General features: G+C 38.0%; 1 protein-coding gene across 1 annotated transcript in view; it reads left to right on the top strand.

The window, feature by feature from the left end:
- LOC107556591 (centrosomal protein of 112 kDa-like) overlaps positions 1–23719 on the top strand; it is a 182007-nt gene that overhangs the window by 145134 nt on the left and 13154 nt on the right. Inside the window, exons 26-27 of the mRNA XM_016239723.1 lie at positions 2506–2655; positions 19227–19316. Coding sequence (XP_016095209.1) covers positions 2506–2655; positions 19227–19316 — 240 coding nt within the window. The remainder of the gene's footprint in view (positions 1–2505; positions 2656–19226; positions 19317–23719) is intronic.

Here is a 23719-nt window from a genome sequence, read left to right as displayed (position 1 = left end):
ACCTGTGATACTTTTTCAGGATTTTTATTTATTTATTTATTTTTGATGAATAAAAAGTTTAAAAGAACAGCATTTATTTTATTTTTTTTATTAAATTAACACATCCTTGCTGAATACAATTATTAATTTCCTTTAAAAAAAATAAAGAAAATAATTCTCACCCCGACTTTTGAACGGTAGTGGTTATTGTTACAAAATATTTCCATTTTAAATAAACGCTGTACTTTTTAACTTTTTATTCATCAAAGAATCCTGTATCACTGATTCCCAAAAAAATATTAAGCAGCACAACTGTTTCCAACATTGATAATAAAACAGCATATTAGAATAAATTCTGAAGGATCATGTGACACTGAAGACTGGGGTAGTGATGCTGAAAATTCAGCTTTGCATCGCAGGAATAAATTATATTTTAAAGTATATTAAAGGGGTCATATGACGATACTAAAAATAACATTATTTTGTGTATTTGGTGTAATGCAGTGTGTTTGCATGTAAGATTTAATGTAAGGTTTAAGGTTAAAAAAACACATTATTTTCCACATACCGTGCATTATTGTTGGTCCTCTTTGCCCCGCCTTTCTGAAACGCATCGATTTTTACAAAGCTCATCGTTCTGAAAAGCACGGTGTGCTCTGATTGGCCAGCTATCCAGTGCGTTGTGATTGGCCGAATACCTCAAGCGTGTGATGGAATGTTACGCCCCTTACCCTATGTTACCCTGGACCACAAAACCAGCCATAAGGGTACATTTTTTCGAAATTGAGATTTATACACCATCTGAAAGCTGAATAAATAAGCTTTCCATTGATGTATGGTTTGTTATGATAGAAAAACTATTCGAAAATCTGGAATCTGAGGGTGCAAGAAAATCTAAATATTGAGAAAATTGCCTTTAAAGCTGTCCAAATGTTGTTCTTAGCAATGCATATTACTACTCAAAAATTAAGTTTTAATACATTTATGGTAGAAAATGTGCAAAATATCTTCATGGAACATGATCTTTACTTAATATCCTAAATCCTAATGATTTTTGGCATAATAGAAAAATCTTTAATTTTGACCCATGCAATGTATTTTTGGCTATACCCGTGCAACTTAAGACTGGTTTTGTGCTCCAGGGTCACACACAGCGTCTCCACGACGCGGCGGCAACAATACTACAGCGAGAATAAAAGTTACGCCTTCTTTCTTTGCGTAAACATTTGGGCAGTGTTATGCAAATCTTCCCACACAGTGACGTAGACATGTGGGGGCATGTTTAAATTAGACTTTTTAGGAAGGAGTCTTCATTTGTATAAAGAATATCTCTTGAGAGACTTCAGTCTTTGCAACTTTACGGATCTTATCTATGCACAAACAGCTTGCAACACTCCAAAGAGACAAAGGAAAACTCATTCACAAAGGAAAAGTAATTGCATGGGTATTGTCTTTTCTGTAGCAAAAATAATTAATTAATTACTATGTGTTTTCAGTCATTTTAAAAATTTATTACAGTGTATGAGGGGTATATTTAATGTAAATTATGCTAATTCAAGATTGATACTCTTTTTGTTTATGTATCACATCAATACTGCTCACATTTACATATTCCCATATAGTTTATGGAATAATATTTTATTTGTTTTACTGAAGTTTGGTCTGTTTTGCTAGTAGCTTTTTACTCACAGAGTATTTTGACTGTAGTTAAATGGTACTTTCTCCAATACTGAACCTCTCACCCATTTCATGTGCTTATTGGTTTATCTGCATTCAGAGCATATATTAGAGGTGCTTTTTAGGAAGGAGTCTTCATTTTTATAAAGAATATCTCTTGAGAGACTTCAGTCTTTGCAACTTTACGGATCTTATCTATGCACAAACAGCTTGCAACACTCCAAAGAGACAAAGGAAAACTCATTCACAAAGGAAAAGTAATTGCATGGGTATTGTCTTTTCTGTAGCAAAAATAAATAATTAATTAATTACTATGTGTTTTCAGTCATTTTAAAAATTTATTACAGTGTATGAGGGGTATATTTAATGTAAATTATGCTAATTCAAGATTGATACTCTTTTTGTTTATGTATCACATCAATACTGCTCACATTTACATATTCCCATATAGTTTATGGAATAATATTTTATTTGTTTTACTGAAGTTTGGTCTGTTTTGCTAGTAGCTTTTTACTCACAGAGTATTTTGACTGTAGTTAAATGGTACTTTCTCCAATACTGAACCTCTCACCCATTTCATGTGCTTATTGGTTTATCTGCATTCAGAGCATATATTAGAGGTGATTGATTGTGTAACACCAGCAGCTGAATTGAGATCTTAGCTTCCAGTCAAAAGATCTACTGAAAACCTCAGACATTGCTGGATACTTCGACTCCAACTGGTCAAGCAGAAATTCAGCAGAATCAATTATCTGAGTAATTAAAGCAAACCCTGAGGAGCTTTACTGATCACTGAGCTCAGGAGCCTGTTGCTGTTGACATATTTTGTGTTTGGATGTGTCCACACAGGTGATAGCTGAGCTGCAGACGTCTCTGAGCAGCGTCAAGGAAGACGGCCGGCAGACGCAGGAGAGTCTAGAAAGACAACTGCAGGAAACACAGGGCCGTTGGGATGAGGAGAGGAGACAGATCAACAGAGATGCTGACCAATCCAAAAAGGTCAGGAAACGCACATACACATAATGTAATCGTATCAGCAAGCAGACCGTTAATAGGCGACAGTATTGCAACTTATTTCATATGCAGAGACGTTAGTCAATCACACCTGAGATAATTTACATAAGGAATTATTAAAGGTACAGTAGCAAAACAGCCTGTTTAATTCATTTAAAAAAAGGGTCAGGGAAAGGGTAGAAAATGCACATTTGTGACCAAACATAGTGTTATAAGAGGATTTCAGCAACAGAAGTGTAGAATATGGCCCAGCAACATAGTTTCATATAAGTTGGCAATAAAAATTAGCTTAACATATAACACCCTTAACAAAGAGGCTTCTTTAGATTCATCCAGATGATTTGTTGTTCCGTTGTCTTGACCAATCCATCATGGCTGACTGAGTGTTTTCAGCTCTTTTATGTGTGTAACAACTGAAACAACTCCACACAAAAGACTTCCAACATGCCTTTTTGCATGACAGAGAAGACGGTACAGAGTGCGGGAGTCTGGCCCGGGCTTTTATGGAGTAGACATGACTCTGCTGTCCTTTGTGGAGCTTTCAAAGAGGGTTTGGGATCATGGCCGATTGGAGTGTGGTGTTTTTATGAGCGTTTTGAAGTGGTGACCCCTGCTTTGAACTACTCGGTTTTGTCACCAAGGCTCTAATGCTCTCTGTGTTCAGGGTCGGAATTAGAAATCACTCCTTTGGATCTGACCGCTGCTTTTCCTGCACTCTCCCAAATGGTGACTACGACATGTACATCATAAACAATAGAAATAGAAATAGAAGTTGTGTTCAGAATGGAAGACTAGCATGGTGTATTTAAAACAGTAATACCATTTGAAACAGAATGCGACAGTAAACTGTTTATTAATTTTTTTTTTTCATTTCGTATTCTATGCATACAGTATATTTACATATCTCTATATAATTCATGTAGCTTTATTTTAAAATAGTGTTTTATAGTAGATAAATAGTAAATTTACATATAATCTTAACAGCAAACTGTACAATAATAACAAACCTAATAGTAACAAACCTTCATAAAACTTGTTTTCTTTTAGACGCAAGTGCAATAGCTCAGACAAGTTCTAGCAGAGACAGATCATTGATATTACAATGAATTGGGGAAATTTAAATGCGTGATATAGAGGCTCTAGTAAAGTAATTCTCTCCTTCCAAATAGACTGCTGCAGTCATGACATATTTTTGTGGGCCAACTCAGAAGTTGACATCTCTTTGGTTCCCTAACAAAAACCTGATAGGATTTTTAGTGGCATTTGGATTATTGTTTTGTTCATCAAGCCTAAATAAGGCAAAAAGCTAATCATAAGCTATAAACAAACCCCACCACATGACCTCAACGTCACCATCACTAAGCTTCTAATAGCTTTTTTAGAAACTTAAAGTTAAACTTAAATAGTTTTCAAGAGTGCGGTTGTAAACACAATGCGGCTGTAAAAGTGGACTACTGAGTATATGAGTTTACCTTTCGAGCTTGATGACATTTAATGTCCCGACAACCTTTAGCATCCCCACCTTTTTCAGTAAAAGCTTTAAAAATTCATGAGTGGTATTACGGATGTAATAATGGTGACCTCAGAACCAGGGGTGTGTCTAGAGGATTTTAAATGTGGGGGCCAGTCGGGGGCACTGGCTCAAAAGAGGGTGTTGGGGGTGAGTGAAGATTCGTCCTCGCGCACATGGATCGCGTAACATTATGCGCTCTCGACATTGTCATTAAGATCACACTATAGAAACCGCCTAAAATTAGAAATTTACTAAAAACAAGCCTATGGCAAGACATCTGGTAGGGGGGCACCTGGGGTGGCCAGCCAAATTTCATGGGGGGCCGGTGCCACCACGTAGACACGCCCCTGCTCAGACCAGTGGAACTGGAAACGCTAAAATGTTAACTCATTTGCGGGTTTTGGCCATTAAAAAAAGTTATTTATCCAGCACTAAAAGAGCCAATTGTGAGTCTGTAAGGAGTCTGCCTACTCTTGGTTTACAGTGTGAAAGTTTGTGGCACTATTTATTGCTGATTTGATATATGTTATTGTTATCAAAATGTGAGGTTTGCAAGTAGTTTTTGAGGTTCCAGTATTTCCCCATTCAATTAGAAAGGAGCTGTAGTTGCATGACTGAAGATAGCTGCCCGAGTGTGTTCCCAAGATGACCACAGAGTGAACTGCCTTTCCTTGAAAGAGACTGGTTCTAGTAAGTTACACTGTGAGTAGCACTGATTAGATTTCCTGATCTCTCTCCTTCTGTTTAACAGGATTTAGTTTCTTTCTTAATTTCTAAACCATTCTCGCCGTTTATGATCAAAAGCACCAGTTTGATCAGTGTTTTATCAATCTAAATGATTAAAATCTGCAGGGTCTGACAGGATAGATACAGAAATGATGTGCAAGTGTGGAAATGATACCAGCTGCTGAAAGCTTCATATAAGCTCATAAACGAAACAATCTTTCCAGACCTGCATGTATCATGTGTTTCCCACAGTCTGCAGATCATTCTGAATACAGTGTGACACGGATATACAATGTCAAAATTATTTAAAAACATTCTCATTACTTTCCTGAAATGAATACTGACCTTTAGAAACATGGTTTTCTCTACTGTGCCATCGCAATGTCTGTGTTTTAAAGGGATTTCAAGTTGGCATGAAATGAAAATTCACCATCTTTTTTCTAAATGCGTGTTATATATGTTATTGTGAACAACAATCCATGGATATATTTAATTTTTTATATATATTTTTTGTGTGTACCTTGCAATTTAAAGGTGACATATGAAAATCTGACTTTTTCCATGTTTAAGTGCTGTAATCAGGTCCCCAGTGCATCTACCAACCCAGAAAACGTGAAAAAGAACAACCCAGTACATTTTTTTTGGTGAGCCTTTCTCTGCAGACTTGTGAAAAAACGAGCCTCTCAGATTTTGCTCCCCCCATGAGGTAGAAAGGGGAGCTTATTATAATATTACTGCCCCTTAATCTGCACGTTTCCACCCACGGCGCCACCATTGTGTTTTCACAAGTGACAACCGTGTACCAGTTTTAATGCCTTGGTGAAATTTTAAAGCATGCTAACTGTCCTGTCTTTGGCTGCACTGAAGATCACAGAACACTATTTAGAGTCCTAGTTTTAGAGGAGACTTGTGTGCGTTTATAACATAAACTTGTGTGTATTTGACAGTTTAAGCGCAATAAGACATGAAAGAGAGCTTAGTTTAGTACTACATGCCATGTGACAGCCTAATTAGCCTAACTGTTTGGTCTCCTTTAATATCATGAATCCATCATCCGGTGAAACATATTTGTGTTTGATGACATATGTAGGACTTCTCACATAAGCTCGCGTTCGTCTGCCTCCACTTTCATCTGTCCTTGCCCATTTTTTCTTTTTTGATAATCCATCACACTCAGATGTACGTAACAATACAGAAGAAGAGATCTGACACTGCTTCCATCTCATTGCATCATCATAAACAATATCGTGCTGACAATTACAACCTCGATTATTTTGACTCATTCCTCAGTTTGTAATAACAAATGAAAATTGCATGTAATTGCGTGCTGTCTATGGAGCAAGATGCTTAAATACATATTGTCTTTTAAACACAGCCACAAGACTTTTTTAGAAAATGGAGTCACTTACTAACTTTATCTGTGCAAAGTTATATTTGATATTTCTGTTATGATAATGTAAAGCCAGTAAACACAGTAACTTTTGATATGTGCATGGCACCAGAAAAGTTGAACCTCTGCTTATCTCCTGGCCAGTGATCTCCTAATCTCTCTTTATGAGCGAGTTTCAGATATTAGGAGCATAATGGAGTCTAACTGGCTCTATCAATCAAGGATTGCAGTCCAATTACTATGTGTATTTCTCCACGCAAAACCTTCAGTGTGCTCAGCGTTCCGAGTCCAGAGTGTTAACTGCTGTAAGTCCAGACACATGTATAGCATTACTGATAAGACCGAGAGAGAGAGCAAAGAATGGTTCAGGAAAGAATGGTTTGCACAGCCTGTGTGTGTTTGGACGGTAAGAATAAGCGTGTCACACACTGACATTGTTGCCAAGTCGCTCACTTCAAAGGCGGATTATGAAAGCTTGAAGGGCTTGAGACAAAAAAGAGCAGAAAGAAACATCAAAGTGTGGCGCGTTTGAATGCAATAATCCCAAAACAGTTGTTCTGATTGCACTGTCTGCTATCAGATGTCTCTGTTGCTCATATTGCTTAAGATGAAGCTCGTGTTTGTTTGTCAAGTCTCCTAAAGTCCCACTTTCTCCACCCGAAAGCTTGCCTGTGAAAACCTTTTTTCTCTCTTTAATCGACTGTGCTCCATATGTCAAGTCAAGTCACCTTTATTTATATAGCGCTTTTAACAATACAGATTGCGTAAAAGCAACTGTACAGCATTAATTAGGAAAATAGTTTGTCAATAATGCAAAAAATATGTCTGTATAAGGCCCAAAATAGTTCTGTCAGATAGCCTATACAGTGGGGAAAAAAAGTATTTAGTCAGCCACCAATTCGCTATGTAACTTTTTCATTCTTTTCTCCTTATTTACCCAACTCATAGCAAACTTCTAAAAACATGTAAAGCATTCAAGACTTCTTGTTGATGGCATGTGCTTCTGTAGAAGCCACATGTCAGTATGAGTTCAACAATGTTTTGTTGCTAAATCTTCACTGAAGTACTACGCTACCCACAATCCTAGAGAGAGATCCACCAATTCGAAATGTTGCTGTCACCGTAATGAATTGTGGACGAGTTGTGGTCAGCTTTAAAGGCAGTTTGAGGCTTTCTTACGTTTGTTATAATATGCGATTTTGTGCAGGAACAGATAAATTATGTACAATACAAAGAGAAAGAAGTTTAGTGGTGTTTATACACAAAATATGATTTACATGACTCTTAATTGAAGATTTGTTTTACTGCCTATGGAGAAAATGAATAGGAAACAAACTTCCAGAACGAAGGCCTCTGCTCAGTTTTTTTTCAGGCTCTGTGCAAATGCTTCGGAAGTTGTCTTGTAGAGCATTTGGTTCACTCTGAGATGTTTTTTTTTTCCATGAACACCAGACAATGTTATTTTCACAATGCATTCTGCAGTTGCTGTATTGATGAAGCATACATGTGGTGTGACCTTAGAATGTGGCAAAAAAATGTGTCCTGAACTGCAGGTAATTGTGTTACCTATTGTTTGTAAAGGCACATCTATGATGCCTTAAAAGGTTGCTTAGGTGGGCTACTGACTTGTTGTTGAAACAGAGTGAGCGCGTTTTTTTCAGGTCCTGCTGTTTACTGCTTTTCTTCCTCCGTCTGATTGACAGTAGCATGTGCTCCAACAGCTAGTTTGCGGATATGACTGCGGACGTCCTTCCAGATATGTATCTGTGATCAAAGCCATTCAGCTACATTGTGACTCACCTTGGTGCAGTTGTGTTCCTGCACACAGATGACAGAGAAGGGCGCGTATGCTGGTCCGGTTTCAACCCCCAGCTTAAACCCAGCAGTCCCATCATGCACAGCTGCTGTTTAAGCATGGCTTTGCTCTCGACTTCTGCTGCCATGCCTGACTGTGACATCAACAATAGCTCCCCACCTCCAGTGTCAAACCGCAGCACTTTGATCAGTGCCTCCATCACAGCAGGAGCCCTTCCATGCTGCACTCTTGCTCTGACATCACTCACGCAGCATGCGACAAATCTCGCAGTGCCACATGCATCTGGGCCGCATGTGGCATGTGTCATTCTGATGCCGGCTTTTCTATTTATAACGTACAGGAACACTGTTCATGCTTTGTCGTCATCACTGCCAGCTTTATGTTTATTAGCCTGCTCATCTGATCTAGAATGGGATTTGTTTTTCTTCTTTCATTCATTATATTAATTCTCCATTTTCAGAATTAGGCTGTTTATTCAAAAACTTGCTGTGCTCTTATTATAGGTTCAGTCCTTCGGGATTTGTTTGTTTCAGGATCTGAATTTTTACTTTTACATTTAATTTAATTAAACTAGTGGTGACTCAACAGTACCAAAATTGTTAATCGTAAAAGAGTAACAAAAATGTTCTGAGAATCAAACATTGAAATGCATTACCATGAACCACAAATGCCCAACAGAATGCAAAATAATTAACATAGGCTATCTCACATTTTGATGGTTTCGAAACATCTTGATAATTGATAAATAAATATTCATTGCCCTCAAGGTCCACTTTCCTGCAGAGATTAGTTCCATCCTCAAACTTACCTGCCTGTAACTTTCTAGTAATCCTGAAGACCTTGATTGGATTGTTCAGGTGTGTTTGATTAGGGTTGGAGCTAAACTCTGCATGAAAGTGGATCTCAGGCCATGTCCACATGTACACGGGAGTTTTTCCTTCTTCCGTTTTTAAAAAAATCTTCATCCACATGAAAACGCAAACGCATGCTATGAAGCACTGTCAAGAGCATGCCAAACCAACAGGTGGCGATATAATCTCAACCGTAAAGCCATGTTGGCCAATCAGAAGCCTGAAAAAAATTCCAGTAGGCGGAGATAACAGTGCATGCTCCAACATCACAAGCCAAAAATTCCGGTTTCACTGTCTACACGATAACACTGCAACCGGAGTTTTTGAAAATCTTCACCCTGGCAGGAGTTTTCAAAAAAGTTTGGTTTCAATGACCTGGTGCTGCGTTTGCGTGTGGACGAACGGCCAAACCGCGTAGAAAAAGCTGCGGGTTTAAAAAAAAAAAACAGCGTTCATGTGGACAGGGCCTCAAGGGCCCAGAGTTCAGATTCCCTGTGTTATGGTGTTTTGAATCATAGTCACAATAACTAATATGTACAAAATACTGTATAAGTACAATTACGAATGTCAATTTACAGCACCTTCATAAATTGAATACAAATATAAAAAGCAAAAACACATCTAATGCATGACCTTTATGCATTTTGTAGAAGTAGAGTTAAAAATCTTGGAAGTTTGAAGTTTTTGTAAAAAAAAAAAAAAAAAATGTACATTGCCATTTTGCTCCAATCAAAGTGACTTGTACGCATCTGATGTCATAAAAAAATATTGCAACAGTTTGCATGAAGTTATGAGAAATTCAAATGAAATTATGTTAAACTATCAAACTATATTGAGTTAGAAGAATTTAATAATTTGTAACAAACATATATTTTTAAGTTGATTATTCCAATTAAATTAGCTCCAAGTAATGGATTTGTGGTCCTGGAACCAACTAATTTAGCATGTGTATTTAATAAACACATAAGATGTGACTTGTCACTGGCATTAGCGCAGTCATTGTAGTGTTTTCTTTTATGTGGTTTACTTTTCAGCACAATGGTAACCACAAAAACGTCAATAGAAACTCTTTCAATTGTTAAACATAACAGCATTAAACATTAGCAGGTCTTTCCCTTCATTAAAAACACTTAATTTCAACATTTACTCTCCTTATCCAGTCCTTCACAAAGCAAGCTGGGAACTACAAACCCACTAGCCAATTTTCAAAGTTAACAAGACAATTTTATTGAGTTACTATAAATTTTAATAAAAATTTTAAAAAAAGAATAATCAATCAACAAAAATTTTAAAACAGTTTAAATTGCACACAAAATTAATTAATGCAATTATCAACATTATTATGTCAACTGAACTTAAACAAATAATGTTTGCATGGAATCGAGCCACAGGGATTGGGGCAACTGGCCAGAACACACTAGCAGCTACATATAAATGCTTTTTCAACCACCAAGGACACTATAGCAGTTCCAGAGCAATGCATTAAATCGCTCAGAACATCCTAGCAATTGGCTTGGTACACGCTGGCAACTATCCAGATCACGCTTGAACCATGGTGGCGAGTTTTGCACAGACAAACACCACATTTTCTTCATAATATGTCAAATCCAGCAATCAGACTACAGCAGATGATGAAGCACGTTGAAATTATACTTTCCATTGCACAGGTGCAGGCCTCCATTGCTAGTCCTGGCCTCTAATTGATTCTTTCATGTGCGCTCATGTGTTCATTTGAGGTTGCGGGTTGATGTGTGTATTCTCAAGTCTATCTCAAATGCACACACACACACACACACACACACTTCTGCTGTAAGATGTGTGTGAGGCAGCAGCACGTTAAAACATGTCCGATGAGAGAATGCGTCCTGACATGCGTTACCTCTCTGACTCATACAGCAGCAGCTTTATTAAAACAGAGATAGATAGAGGACGGTTGTTTTTATTCCAGCATCAATCAATTACCCTTTCAAAATTGAGCATGATTACTATAGTTTCAATTACCAAAAAATAGATATAGTTAGTGGTGTTTGCTTAGGCTATTGCTATTATATTATACTTATCTGGTAACATGTTTTACTCCATTTGTGCTCCAGGCATAAATGATTCCTCAAATCATCTGACTTTTTGAGGAGAGGTGTTCTGTTACTTCTACTTTTTATTAGTTTTTTAGGCTGAATATTTGTGCCTATCCATTCTATTCTAAAACAAAAGAAGATATCTCAGTTCCTTATATTAGATGTCTTTAACTACTATCTACTATGTCTAAAAAAAGAGTGGCAGGTAAGGTTAGTATGGTATGGTTAGGTTAAAGAGTGGTTAGTTACATTAATTACAGTTACAGATGTAATTACATGCCGTTTTTTTTTACATGTAAGTGCAATGTAAAAGCATGTATGTACACAAGTGCATTGTATTAAATGATTTATCTAAATGTTAGTACATAATAGACACTTAGTATGTCCCGTTTTGTTTTGAACCACACTGCCAATATATTGTATGGCCAAAACAACCGAAACATTCTTTAAAACGTCTTTTGTGTTCCGCAAAAGAAAGAAAATCATCAAACAGGTTTGGAATGACTTGGAAGTAAATGAGGACTGATTTTTCATTTTTGGGTGAGTGGCGAGTTTTGCACAGACAAACACCACATTTTCTTCTCAAATCCAGCAATCAGACTACAGCAGATGATGAAGCACGTTGAAATTATACTTTCCATTGCACAGGTGCAGGCCTCCATTGCTAGTCCTGGCCTCTAATTGATTCTTTCATGTGCGCTCATGTGTTCATTTGAGGTTGCGGGTTGATGTGTGTATTCTCAAGTCTATCTCAAATGCACACACACACACACACACACACACTTCTGCTGTAAGATGTGTGTGAGGCAGCAGCACGTTAAAACATGTCAGATGAGAGAATGCGTCCTGACATGCGTTACCTCTCTGACTCATACAGCAGCAGCTTTATTAAAACAGAGATAGATAGAGGACGGTTGTTTTTATTCCAGCATCAATCAATTACCCTTTCAAAATTGAGCATGATTACTATAGTTTCAATTACCAAAAAATAGATATAGTTAGTGGTGTTTGCTTAGGCTATTGCTATTATATTATACTTATCTGGTAACATGTTTTACTCCATTTGTGCTCCAGGCATAAATGATTCCTCAAATCATCTGACTTTTTGAGGAGAGGTGTTCTGTTACTTCTACTTTTTATTAGTTTTTTAGGCTGAATATTTGTGCCTATCCATTCTATTCTAAAACAAAAGAAGATATCTCAGTTCCTTATATTAGATGTCTTTAACTACTATCTACTATGTCTAAAAAAAGAGTGGCAGGTAAGGTTAGTATGGTATGGTTAGGTTAAAGAGTGGTTAGTTACATTAATTACAGTTACAGATGTAATTACATGCCGTTTTTTTTTACATGTAAGTGCAATGTAAAAGCATGTATGTACACAAGTGCATTGTATTAAATGATTTATCTAAATGTTAGTACATAATAGACACTTAGTATGTCCCGTTTTGTTTTGAACCACACTGCCAATATATTGTATGGCCAAAACAACCGAAACATTCTTTAAAACGTCTTTTGTGTTCCGCAAAAGAAAGAAAATCATCAAACAGGTTTGGAATGACTTGGAAGTAAATGAGGACTGATTTTTCATTTTTGGGTGAACTAAGCCTTGAACTTTAACGTCATTTACTCATCTTGTTTTTTTTTTCTTCTGTCTGCTCAAGTTCAAGCCCATGGCGTCTGGAGCGAATGTGTCCTGTTATTCCCTCATTCTTTCTCTGACCCTGCCATGACCTCTGAGTTGTGCGTGGCTCTCGTTCAGTGATGTGCCGTCATATGGTTGAGGTTTGACACAGACTCTCACAGCCACAGGAATGATGAGTTAGCAGATTTGGTGAGATTTGAGTAAGATAACCTTCATTTGCTTTGCCTTGGTGTGTGTGTGTGGAAGGGGGTTTGGGAAGAGGGTAGCTGATAAATGAGTGGATGAGGGATGGGGCAGATTCCCAGAACCCTTTGAACCCCATATCACAGGAAGCAGCATGTGATAACGTCTCAGTGGCCTGCGTGAGAAAATCAAGCCTTGAAAGTGCAGCTCTCACCCCCACACGCTTCTGTACATTACACGCTGTCATACAGACTCACCACCAGTCTGAGCTTAACACATTTAGTGTCCCTCTTTAAAAGAAAAAAAGAAAAAACATTATCAGAAAAAAATTCAAAGGTGTTCTCTTTTTTTTTTTTTTTTGATCAAAGTCCTTTTATTGAGGAAGCAATGAAGATGTATGTAGCAGATGTAGTTAAAATAACTTGTAATAAAAAAAGAAAAAGCTAACATACACCTTATCAGAACAAAAATAAATAAATAAAACCAATAACAGCCAGACCAGTAAAAAAAAAAAACTAATCCTATGCAAATAAACATGTACAGGAAGAGAAAGCATAGTGTACATTCAGACCAGTTGCCAAGTTGTAAAGAATCTCCAGAATGATCGTTTCATGGAATATCAGATTTTCTCCAACTGTACATGATACCTAACATCTGCTTATGATAGAGAGGTAGAGTCTTTCCATTTGCACAAAATTTGCCTTCTGGCAACAAGTGAACAAAAATCAATAACATCTGACTAACTAATATAATTAATCCAAGTATTGCAACAACATAGTGAGAATTGGTCCCTATACTAAAGTGTTACCAATAAAACCGAGCAATTTAATAGCAGTAGACATGACAAGAACATATAAAGAAGCTGGTGATTGTTTGCATTAGTCACATGTAGGATCTACATCACTCCTAATCTTAACCTACTTAGTTTATAGATTTTACTTATAGTGTTTTACCTCGCTTTCTTTCAGTGTTTTTTAACATGTGGTTACTGAGATTTTCCGAGTGGCTTTTAGCACACTGGTAACACTTTAGTTTAGGGACCAATTCTCACTATTAACTAGTTGTTTATTAGCATGCATATTACTAGCATTTTGGCTGTCTATTAGTACTTAGGAAGCACATATTCATGCCTTTTTCTGCATGACCATATTTTAGATCTGTTAATCCGACCCATACCTAAACTTAACAACTACCTTACTAACTATTAATAGCAGCAAATTATTTTTGAGTTTATTGAGGCAAATGTTGTAGTTAATAGTTAGCTAATAGTGAGAGTGTGTGGAGTTTGGTTTCCCATTTTATAATTTGCCATGCTAAAATAATATATCAGATCACTTTGAATAATTGTAGAACATCTCTCCTCAAAAGGCTGCAATACTTCACTGTGAATTGCTTATGGTTAGGGATATTTTCACATATATCCCTAACCATAAGCAACTCACAGTGGCCTTAAATCATTAACCACAACCTTAAACACAGTTCTTGTTTTGTTGTTGTTTTCAGCAATAGAAATAGTACAAGAAAAATAAATTTTTTCTTTCAGCTATAGTAGTATATAATATCTGTTACACAAGGGCAGTTAAAGTAGTTTACTTTCATATTTCTATTTCCCGTTCTCAAAAGACTTCCAAGGATCAGGTCTGTTTTAATTACACCGCACACTGTACTGGACCCTTTTTTCTCCCACAGACTGCTCTGTGTGTCTGTAGTTTGCTGAAGGATTTGTGAAGGACGTGTTGGCATGCTCAGCTCTTGGCACGGGAGAGTTGTGGATGGTTATTGTACTGTTATTGTTTGAAAGCAGCAGTCACTGTGTCAGAACCACAAAACACCAAAGCAGAAAGGAAATAAAGCAAGCCCTGTGTAGCTCAAATACAGCTTTTACAAACCCAATATCTGCCTCATAAAGAGTCACAGGGGCGCTGCCAGAGGAGAATATGTCTCTCCCTTTTTCTTTTCTTTATTGCACACCATAGGAAACAGATAAACAAATCACAAAAGGACTTGAAGGTGGCTCTTTTGACTTCAACCAGAAAGCAACAGCATAACAATAAATCAGCTAAAGCTCAAAGCACCCTAGAAATCGCACAGCAACAACAAAAAATAGCAACCACCTAGTGACACCCTGGCAACCACACACAGCACCCACATCTGGTCAAACAACACTCACATTTTCTTGTTGGTTTTTATATATTTTTATGGTCACTTTATTTTAAGGTCACTTTTATTTTAATATCAACTAAGACTTTTGCCTCAATAAACTCCTAATTTGCTGCTTATTAATAGTTAGTAAGGTAGTTGTTAAGTTTAGGTATGGGGTGGATAAAGGAATCTAAAATATGGTCATGCAGAATAAAGCATTAATATGTGCCTTATAAGTACTAATAAACAGCCAAAATGCTAGTAATATGCATGCTAATAAACAACTAGCTAAATAGCGATAATTGGTTCTTTAAATAAAGTGTTACCATAAACAATTATGAGAACATGCATCTTTTTCTTAGAGTAACATGCAAGGATGAATCGTTCACAGTAAGACCAGGAACTTTTGTTACGAAGGTACATCGTTTTTTTTTATTTCATGCTGACTTAATTAACTTTAAATGATTAAAGCTATCTGCTCTTAATAAATAAGTTGTTGTTGCAAGCAAAACTCTCCCTCACATCCATCATTCAATAGTCAGGTTAAAGACATTATATCCACCACATCCACATTCCCTGCTGTCATCATCCACCTCACATGTGTGCAGCTGGATGACGGAGTGAAGCGAAGGGACAAGCGTCTGTAATTTAGCCGCTCAAGCTCGCTCTCACACACGGCCACATTGATGTGTGCACAGCCCTCTAAGCCAAAATTGCACTTCTATAGTCTTAAAGTGCTCTGGCTTGTCGTCATTAACGGATCTCTTTAATCTGACGCTTGGAAAACTTCTTAAAGCAGCACACTACAAATAGAAATTCCACATGAAGAGCCGGCTAGTGCTAACAAAACATGGGCTGCAGTTTAAAGAGGCCCTCTCTTTTCTCTTTTCTTTTCTATTGCATTTACCCGAGGGAGACATACTTGTCTTATCGTTTGAGGTGGACCACCCAAGAAAAATGACTCGGGTCTCACCTTTGAGTGTGAGTGAGCTTTTCAGCTCAGAACTTGCACATCCCCATCTTTGCAAGTCCGTACGTGTGTGAACGCTGTATTAGTTGTGTGCGAGTGTGTGTTTTAGTAATCTATGGGGATAAACAGCTGTTGAAGAAAACCAAGAGGGCCGAGACAAGAAAGTGAGAGAATAAAGGCTATTGCCATGCCTCTCGCTCCATTCAATCCCCCTTCCCTTGCCCCCAGGAAATCAAATGTTCCACGCTTGCCGCTTGTTTAGATTGATCCCGCTCTGGCTGGCTGATAAAGAGCGTATCGCCCTGGCCATCTGGACCCTGTTTGGAGAGATTCACCATAGAAAATCACACGTTCACGCAGAGAGGAACAACAGCTGTGAGGTTGCTATGCTTCCCTCGGCCCTTCAGAAGGTTTCAAGGGAAAACACAAGGCGGTATCAAGGTGTATCCTCGATCGAGTGCAGCCGGGGAGTCCGGGAGACCTAGGGTTCACGGCGAAGTGGCCCTTTGAGTGCTCTCCCTGTCCCAGGAGATCAAATGAAATGGAGCCTGTAGTGCATCGGTACACAAATCCACTTTAGGAGCTTGTCTTTTGTGGCCTCCCTCACCTTCGTGCTCGGCTTAGCCAGTGACCTTTGTCCCGTCTGGAAGGACATGATGTGCTCTTCAGGAGAACATCGGGACAAAGGGATCACCCACAATGACTCATTCAGGCTGTTTATTAATGAGAGCCGCAGATGACAGGGTCCTTTTATGACAAAGACGGAGATATTTTCAACCCCTCACCCCACCCCGGCACTCAACTGTTTCGTAAATCTTCTAGGAACCACATGAAAGACTCGGCTCATAACTGTCAGCACTCTTCCAGGAAACATCACCACACAAAGGCTGTTACATTTCTGGGGTCTGCTGGCGTTCGGGTTACTGGCTTGTTGTGTTTCATTAGATGTGGACTGGTATACATGAAGGTCATGACTTCGTTGTTCCCTAAATTTCCCTCTAGGCCTGTCCAAGGTCCAACCCTAACCTTCTGCCTCACCTGCCGATAGGCACTGTATTTATGATGAAAATAAGGCTGCAAAGGACTGAAGTACAATTAATTTAATATGCAATACTATTTTAAGGTTAATCTAAGGTTTTCTTGTCCACTGGAAATGTTTTTGAAAAACATACTTTCACTGTTTTTTTGGTTGATTGATCAATTTGTGGTCACACTTTATTTTAACCCCTCAACTGTCACTCACATTTTTGAACATAGACATGAAAGTGCACGATCCAAACTTAAATTTGTATAATTCATGAACGCAAACATTTTGTAACATGATATTGATGTACCATTTTCATGGTAATGCAATGTTTGATTTTAAAATGGGTTTCAAAGGATGAATTTTGAGATTTAAAGTTTTCAATTGATATATAATTTCTGATGATTTCTAAAGTGTGATAGAGAAAAAGGCAACAAAGACGACTTTTTTTTGACAAAGGTCAGAACTACGGTGGCCGAGAAGTGCAAAGCAAATCACAAATGTGCTTTCTGACTTGTTATTTTGTTTTCGAATTTGTCATCGTGTTTTCTGACTTGTTATAATGTTTTCTGAATTGTTGTTGTGCTTTCTGAATTGTTATTTTGTTTTTTAGACTTGCATTTGCATTTGAAATTTGTTATTTTGTTTTCAGAATTGTGATTTGCTTTGCACTTCACGGCCACCGTACAGAACTCCTGTTACGATGTAGATTTTTGAGGTGCACTCTTGTCATAAATTAATCTACTACTTTTCCTACATAATTTTTAACAAAAACATTGGTAAAATATCTGTTTAGGAGTCTTAGACCTTTCCAAACGATATATAGTTTGTCATGATTAGATTAGGATTTAATTGTAATATAATGAAGTAAACTTAGGCATCCCACAGAGGGGAATGGGTGACGGTTAAAGGGTTTTAAGGTCAAATTCTCACCATTAACAAACCATTAACTATGACTTTTGCCTCAATAAACTCCTAATTTACTGCTTATTAATAGTTAGTAAGGTATCTGTTAAGATAGGTATTGGATAGGATTAGAGATGTAGAATATGGTCATGCAGAATATGTGCTTTATAAGTACTAATAAACAGCCAATATGTTAATAAAAGGCATGCTAATAAGCTACAAGTTAAAAGTGAGAATTGGTCCCTATACTAAAGTGTTACCCAATTAGTTTTTCTTTGATTACACTGGTGCATGTTTGTTTTTACATTGGGATTTACATAATGCTATACTTTTTTATGCTTGGCATAGCCAAGGGTCAATACAGCTGTCATTCAGTCAACTTCCATTGCATTACACCATCACTGACCTTTCACCCTTCACAACCAGAAAGTCAGGCCTTGTACTCGGCCAAAAAAAACAAAAATTACTGAGAAAATCTTTTTTTCATTTGATTGATTGAAGTCAGTTCAGTGGGAATTAAATATGATTTTTCCATTTACCCACTGCTATTTATGAATTAAAATGACATGGTAGCTAGTCATTTGTGGGCATGTCTGTATGAAATTGAAGCTGAGAGAGAATGGAAAATGAAAATGCAGATTAATTTGATGATAAGCAAAATCACTCAGTCCATATGCCTGTTCATGATTACATCCATTATGGTCACAAAAATATTTAATTATGGTTTATTGTAGCTTCTTATATGCTTTAGTGAAGTGTTTTTTTTTAAAGATTCTGTTGCATCATAAAAGAGACTCATATTGTATTGTGACCAGGATGTGCCGAATGAGAATGATACTTAGCATTCGTCCAATCAGAATTGTTTTGCGATTTCTTAAATGGATCTAGCAGGCCTCCGAGGTGAGCAACTGCTTTGCTAACATCCTGTTGTATACTACTTCCTGTTTGATATCACCCAACAGATCACTTGGCCGAAACTCTAATGTCTACTTTATTGTACTCTCGTTTTTCTACTTTTCATAGTGGATATTCAGAACTGAAGTGTACAGTTGTGCTAGAAACATCTGGTTCAAGAGAGAAAAACCTTGCCTAGAATCCTTTTCTACTTGGCCCTTTAAAAGAATGAATAGTTGATTTTATTCTACCTGGTTTTGAAATGAAATAATAGGGTGTCAGCTGATCAAACTGTTTATGATGTATTTGATACCCTTTGTTATGGATCTGATTGATGCTCGGCTTTATTGACAGTGATGCTTCTTTCCTTTATCTGGAATCTGCTTTATCTAATACTCGATTCACTCGATTTTTCCTTTCAGGTTCTTCAAGAACGTGTGCAGGCTCTGCAGAGACAGCTGCATGCCGTTGAGAAGAAGTTGATGAGCCGCGAGCTGGAATACCAGGAGCAGGTAAAATTACAAACGGCTTGGACCTCAGTGCATGCCACGTCCCCTGGAGGGCCAGGAAGAAGCCACGTCTCCTCACTGAGTCACTGATATGCCCTGCACACATTTTACACATTCCATGAGATCCGGCTTCAAGAGCCAGAGCCCTGGGCCAGGAATGCTGTACCCATTTCAGAGGGATTTCTCAATAATAACAGGCCACTTTGACCTTGAGTTAAAGAAAAAAGAGAGAGAGAGAGAGCTAATTAACTGATTAATAGCTCCGGGTGGGTCTCTGGACCTGCTATGTGTGTAGAAACGCCCTTTTCGTCCTGGAAACCTCTGCTGACCTTTATTGGGCTCCTCAGACAGTTGTTGGGATGTGCCCTGGGCTGAAGTATCTGTTCAACCACAGACTGGCTCTCTTGAGGAACAGCTGCACTGAGTTGGCACTGTATTCTGTGGAAGAGCCCCAAAGCTCTTTATCTGACTGAGTGCCAGTAGATTAGTGGTCAGGCTATGTGTTATGACGAACATACGCCAGACACTTGACAACTAGGGACAACTAGATGGTCTCTAGATTGCTTTAACTGTAAAGTCAGCATGAAATGAATTTTTTTTTTTTTTTAAAGAGACCAGAAATGAATGTCACACATAAAGAAAAATGGGTAAATCTTTATTTTAAGGACCAGTTCTCAATATTAACTAGTTGCTTATTAGCATGCATATTACTAGCTTAGCCTATTGCCTGTTTATTAGTACTTATAAAGCACATATTAATGTATTATTCTCCTTGACCATATTTTAGATCCCTTAGTCCTACCACATACCTATCCAAACTTAAAAACTACTTTGCTATCTATTAGCCTAATAAGCAGCAAATTAGGAGTTTGCTAAGGCAAAAGTCGCAGCTAATAGTTAGTTAATATTGAGAATTGGTCCCCAAACTAAAGTGTGACCAAAAAATGCATCCCCAAAATTACTTGCGCTCTTGAACCGCCCAAAATGCCACCATAACCAAATACAAAATTAAAAATGGAATGTTTACAAAATATCAAGTACGTTTCCATCATCTAGTGTTGCTGCTTGGGTACTGCTTGGGTTCCTTATCCCTACACTCTTACTTATGCTAAAGTAACAAATGTTTTTTGCAGCAGTCTTTCAAAATGTATTAACATTTACACACCTCTGACATGCTTCTTTTGTGATTTACTGTTAATATCATAGGCTAATGATCATGAGCCAGTAAAATCCAGAATCAAGATAAAATCAAGTCCCACTTACTTTGTCACTATTATGAAATATGTCACTTTAGGACACTTTTGTCATCAAAAAAGCTGATACGCATCAATTGAGCATCAAAATTAAAACAAATTGCAATCCATTTGACGTCTGTAAGTGTGTATTTCTGAGTAAACCAAAAAAAAAGTATCCATCAGGAATAGTTAGTGATAACTCATTTCAAACTCATTTGCTGTTTTCTTTTTCATAGAACGGCAGTTCATTTGCCCTTTAAAGGACAAAATAAACCATAATAGCTTGATATTCATGGTCTCTATGCAGTGTTGTCGTAAAGAAATGTCATTCTTCAAAAACTCTTCTTGAATATGAGGGTTACACTTTTTGAGGGTCAATTTTGATTTCATTCTGACTTCAACAAGCCCTGGAGACAAGACCTTCGCTTTAGAATGCGATCGCCAACCCCAGGCCTCCTTAAGAGACAGAGCGCCTGCAAAGAACATCTACTCCCACCTCATAAACCCTCACAGCACTCCACATCTCAAACGCTGTGCATGTGTTCGTGAGAGAGGGAGTATATGTGGAAATAAAGGCTGAGAGGCCTGCTCTCTTTTCAGTGCAGTGATATTGCCCCAGTTTATCTTCCAAGACATGTCTTTGTAATGCAATCCTCGGCATGCAAAAACAGCCCTCTTTTTGCCCAGACTTCAAACAGATGTTCCTCGCTCGGTTGCTCCGGGCCCCTCCACGCCTGCTTGGCATGAAATGTCGGCATGGCAGCGGCGTGTTTCTGCGCAGTCTCGCTGGTACGCAGGATGAGACGATTACAGACACAAAGCCTTCGAAACAGTTAAGTTACGGAGTCCTCCGAGAGGTTTCCTCCCGAGGCACAGCAAGGTGCTATTTTCATATTAGGATGGATTTGACATGTTAGTTAAACAGGAGCTATTCGCTGCATGCTAAGTGTGCTGACGACTGCAGTGCCGGCATTGAGTCTTAATCTACCGAATCTCCCTTCTTCGCTGGTGAGGGTGAAGCCGAGCTTTTGATGTAAGCATGGGATTTCGGTGATGTCAGTGATGATGCATTTAACACTCCCAGAGCTTTTAATTCTTTACTTGCTTTATTAAACTTAAAGTATGTCATTTCTTTATGACTGAACGTTTTTCAAAAATAATCATTGTTTTTCAGTAAGGTTCCTGAACACTCCCCCCATCTGCCATTGGTCAAACTGACCGTCCCTCCCCAAACTCACTCAATTGATTGAGTCGGTATTGATATGTCAGATGCTTAAACAAACAAATTGCATGGGACAGAAGGTCACACGTTAGTGTGGGGACCAATTCTCACTATCAACTACGACTTTTGCCTCATTAAACTCCTAATTTGCCGCTTATTAATAGTTAGTAAGGTAGCTGTTAAGTTTAGGTATGGGGTAGGATTAAGGGATCTAAAATATGGCCATGCAGAATAAGGCATTAATATGTGCTTTATAAGTACTAATAAATAGCCAGTATGCTAGTAGTATGCATGCAATTGGTGCCTAAAATCTTGCATTTAAAAAAAAAGAACCGCAACTATGAACCAGTTAGCACTTTAAATATGTAAAGCTTATGATGCCAACCCCCAAAGACAGCCTCTACTACTATATGGAGTAACATACACTTTTCAAGACCCAATTGATCCCAGATAAATCCTGTCCAGTTTTTTTTTTCTGGTTGATTTCCGTTTTTTGGTTAGAAACATGTCAGATTAAACCAATAAAATGAGCTGCAAATTCTATTTGTTGCTATTTCTTGTTGACTTAAATATTGTATTGTATAAACAAATAAATTTTGTGCATTGTATAGTTACTGTTATTTTTTGCCAATGACAGGGTCATTAGATTTGGCTATGAATTTCCACAGAAAAGATGCCTAAACCTTAGATCTGTTCCTCTCCACTGCCAACGCACTGTAGAGTAAGTGCCGTCATTTTCCATTAGCTTCCCATTACCGCACCGGTGCTACTGTGGAGCCCCACTCCACTGGAGTGGCACTTCATAAATCATACTTCTGCTTCATAACTTCATAAAGAGCCTCCTCCAACCTCTAATTTCTGTTCACATCACTCCCAGCTTCTTGAAAACGCTTTTTTTTTTCAGTTGGCATGCTATTCAGAGAGCTTCATACTCAACTAGTGCTCTTGACTCCAGAACCGCCAATTTTATGACGCGAAACTTTGTGAGTGGTGCCGGTTTTTGATGTACCCTTGTGCATCTGACAATGTTTTTGTCACTTTGCCGTGTTTTTTTGAACGCTTGTGCACTCTTTCTCTCCCCTCCACCCCCTTCATTAGCATACATCAAGCTTCTGACGACATGACAAACTTTATTTGAACATTCAAAGTGCTGAGGTCTTGCTGCTTTCAGCTGGCAGCTGTCAAAAACCCCAGCTAGTGACACATCCTGCATCGTGCAAAGTCAAATGCAGGCACAATCTGAAGACTATATATAGATGAAATAGTGTCATTTTAAGTGAGAATGGTGCAGAAAGGAGACTGCTGCTGTCTTTAAAATGGAGATTGGTTTATTAAACAACAAAGATTGCTTTTTAAAAAGGAAAGGAAGATGAAATTGTTCACTAGTCACATCGTTCAGTTGTGAAATCTGGATGCTTTTATGTGCAGTTCATTAGTTGATGGAAGTAAATCAAAAATAAAGCACAAAGCCTTACCCTCAAAGTGGCCCAGTGTTGCAGCTGTGATTGTAAGAACCTGTCAGAATTTATTGAAAAAGAAAACCTGTATAAATAAGTGGTTATGTCCCGGGGAATATACTGAGTGTCTTTCATGCCACAGTTAAGGATGTTTAAAGGAATAGTTTGCTGAAAAATAATCTGGGCTTAATTTGTGCTGGGACCTCTCAGTTTTCCGGTACCTGTTTGCATGGATCCAGAAGACGCATTTTGGGCAATTCTGACAAGAGCTAAATGGATGCCGTTCAACAGAATATTGGTTGTGATGACAGAAAGTGGAAGATTAGCAAAAAAAATTTATATTTAGGCTATGTCCACACGAAGCCAGAGCTTTCCCTATCCGATCTTTTTTTTCTCCTCGTCTCAAGAAATATCTGCGTCCACACGAAACCGACACATAACGATGTAGTATACATGCCAGACCAACATGTGGCGCTGTAATTCTGCCACAGA

This window comes from Sinocyclocheilus grahami, unplaced genomic scaffold (assembly GCF_001515645.1).
Source record: "Sinocyclocheilus grahami isolate Dianchi unplaced genomic scaffold, SAMN03320097.WGS_v1.1 scaffold574.1, whole genome shotgun sequence".
Classification (NCBI taxonomy): Eukaryota; Metazoa; Chordata; class Actinopteri; order Cypriniformes; family Cyprinidae; genus Sinocyclocheilus; species Sinocyclocheilus grahami.
This window is presented reverse-complemented; position numbering and strand designations above follow the sequence as displayed.